Source organism: Micrasema longulum, unplaced genomic scaffold (genome assembly GCF_059751315.1).
Source record: "Micrasema longulum isolate JH-2025_06_02 unplaced genomic scaffold, ASM5975131v1 h1tg001536l, whole genome shotgun sequence".
Classification (NCBI taxonomy): Eukaryota; Metazoa; Arthropoda; class Insecta; order Trichoptera; family Brachycentridae; genus Micrasema; species Micrasema longulum.
This window is the reverse complement of record NW_028278719.1, coordinates 200,250-202,728: the sequence shown is the minus strand read 5'-3', so window position 1 is coordinate 202,728 and position 2,479 is coordinate 200,250. Positions and strand designations below refer to the sequence as shown.

The window sequence follows — 2,479 nt, the reverse complement described above, 5'->3', positions numbered from 1 at the left end:
GCCCCCGAATGCGACTATACTTGTTTGTGTTATGTATTTTGTTATTTGTGTTCGTTTTTATGTGAGTCATTTTGCGTGTTTGTGTTTTGTGTACCTATAACCTCTGTTTTCATGGGCTAGTTTCGCTTTCCGACATTCGTCCAAGTGTTAAGGGAACCATGAGAAACCTTAACAGGAAAGGGAGGTATCTGTGGAGAAGTTTTGATTAGTTTACATTTTAATATTGTTATTATCACAGATTGTTATGACAAGTATAGAGTGCCAGCCTCTTTACTTGTTCATGGGTCTTATTCTATCTATAATTAGTTTAGCAAAGTTCACGAACATCCCGGAGAGTAACCTGTTTTGAAGTACCTGCGTAAAATCTTCAAATGGAACATTTAATCTGTTGCACTCTTTTTCGAAAGAGAATCGATCTATGGCAAACATGGGGCAGTGAAACAACAGATGATCTACGTTTTGCTCCGTCTGTGCGTCGCAAGGACAAGCCGGATTATCTTTCAATTTAAATCTGTGAAGATAAGAGAGTGTGGCTCCATGGCCCGTTAGAATTTGGGTTGACTCGAATGTTGGCGTGTTTGATTTTCTGAAGTTTTTGCACTCTTCTAGTGTCTTTAAAAAGTATTTGGTTCCAGAACCAGTGGTGCTGCTTTGGTATCGTTCTTCCCATTCTGTTAAAGTCAGACTTCTTAATTCTCTTTTGGCGTAACTAAGTGGAAATTCAGTGTAAAGCTTTGCGGTTTTTACGTGTAGAGCTGCGCTTTTAGCTAGTTCATCAGCTCTTTCATTTCCCGCAAGGCCATTATGGCCTCGAATCCACATAAATTTGCAATCGATGCCTTTGGACTTTAAGATCCGAGATGAGTTTTGGATGTAGAAAACCATCGGATTGTCGGGAGCCCCGTCTTCAAGTGCTTGAACAGAGCTTCTAGAATCTGACAACAAGTTGACAGTCTTCCAGTTGCTCGTCTTGCTAGAGACCCAGTCTAAGGCTTTCATAATGGCGAAGAGTTCGGCTTGGAATACCGAGCAGTAGTCAGCCATGGGAAGCTTCTTTTTGTGTACTTCTCCGTCATTATTAAACACGGCGAAAGCTGCTCCCACTTTTCCTTCAGTTTTACTTCCATCCGTGTATATATCGATTTCTTCGACGGGGAATTTGACTCTTGCGTACGAGTCTGGGTAACTGGTGATTTCACCTATTTGCTCGCTTGGATGCGGCAGTTCCGTGTACGCTATCCTTCCCTGGTATCTTTGATCATCTGGTCTATTAGTGATGGTGAGATTCTTCTTCGTATTATAGATTTCTCCCAGCTCTTTAACTTTTAAGTCCAGTGGAATCAGTCCAGCTATTGCTTGTACAGATGTAAGGGAAGCCGTGCGGTATGCTTTGCATATTCTTATTCCCATAGATCTCTGTACTCTATTTAGTTTCGCCTGTATATTTTTCCTTTTTGCCGTTTCCGACCACACCGCCGCAGCATAGGTGATCATCGGTTCCACTACTCCAATGTAAATTGACCGCAATATTTCAGGATTAAGACCCCATGTTGGCTTGGCCATGAATATTAATTTGTTTGCGATTTTTGTCGCTTTTTTCGTTACTGAATCTACGTGTTTACTCCAATTAAGATTCTCATCTAGTACCACTCCAAGGATTTTGCAGTCTGTTACGAAGTTAATTCTTTTTCCCTTCATGAAAAGGCAAGGTGCCTGCGCCTTATTGCGCTTAGTTATGAAGAGGGCGTTAGTTTTTTCCTCTGAAAATATCAATTTGACTTTGTCTCCCCATTCAGTGACCGAGGAGAGCGTTTCATTAGTTATACTCTCCAGAACGTTAATGTCTTTGTGCTTTATGACCAGTAGTACATCATCACCAGTAGTACAGGGAATACGTTATTGACTAATTTGTTGTAATCGTTTTTTAGTTGTGTCCTCATTGTTCTCTTCATTTAGACAAAAACGGACACAACTTATGTAGGCAGAGAGGATAGAACGGCACACCACTCTATCTTTGCATAAATATCTCACTTCCTCTACATTCATACATCTTCTCGTGCACGCGCGCCGATTATTCTGACTTTTAACATGTCCATCTTCAAGTTTTTGTTGAATTTGGTCATGCCATGTCTTTCTCGGTCTTTCTCTATTTCTTTATCCATCGCCATTTGCATTATAAATATTTTTAGCCGTACTTTCGCTGTCCATTCGCTCTATACGTCCAAACCAACGCAGAGCTCTTTTTTCCAATTTATTTTAATACCAAGTAATCAGTAATAATGTATTTTCTTTTATTATCTTAAAACAAATTAGTAAATTATGAAAAACTTTAGACCTACGAGAAATTAGGTCCATAATTTTTTTTCTTACGCGCAATAAAAAATAGAATATTCAATTATACTGCAAAGTTTCTTGAAAGTATCTTTGAACGGCATCACTAGTTTATATGAATCAACCAACGATATGAGAGTAATGGACG

General features: G+C 39.4%; 1 protein-coding gene across 1 annotated transcript; it reads right to left on the bottom strand.

The window, feature by feature from the left end:
• Nucleotides 1-270: 270 nt before the first annotated feature.
• On the bottom strand, nucleotides 271-1,563 carry LOC148274991 (uncharacterized). The gene has a single exon (XM_088236332.1). The coding sequence runs from the start codon at nucleotides 1,561-1,563 to the stop codon at nucleotides 271-273; it is 1,293 nt and encodes a 430-aa protein (XP_088092458.1).
• Between the last annotated feature and the right edge of the window lie 916 nt (nucleotides 1,564-2,479).

Excerpts from the sequence above, each read along its gene's own strand:
- LOC148274991 (XM_088236332.1), bottom strand. The coding sequence starts at position 1,563 with ATGGCCAAGCCAACATGGGGTCTTAATCCTGAAATATTGCGGTCAATT.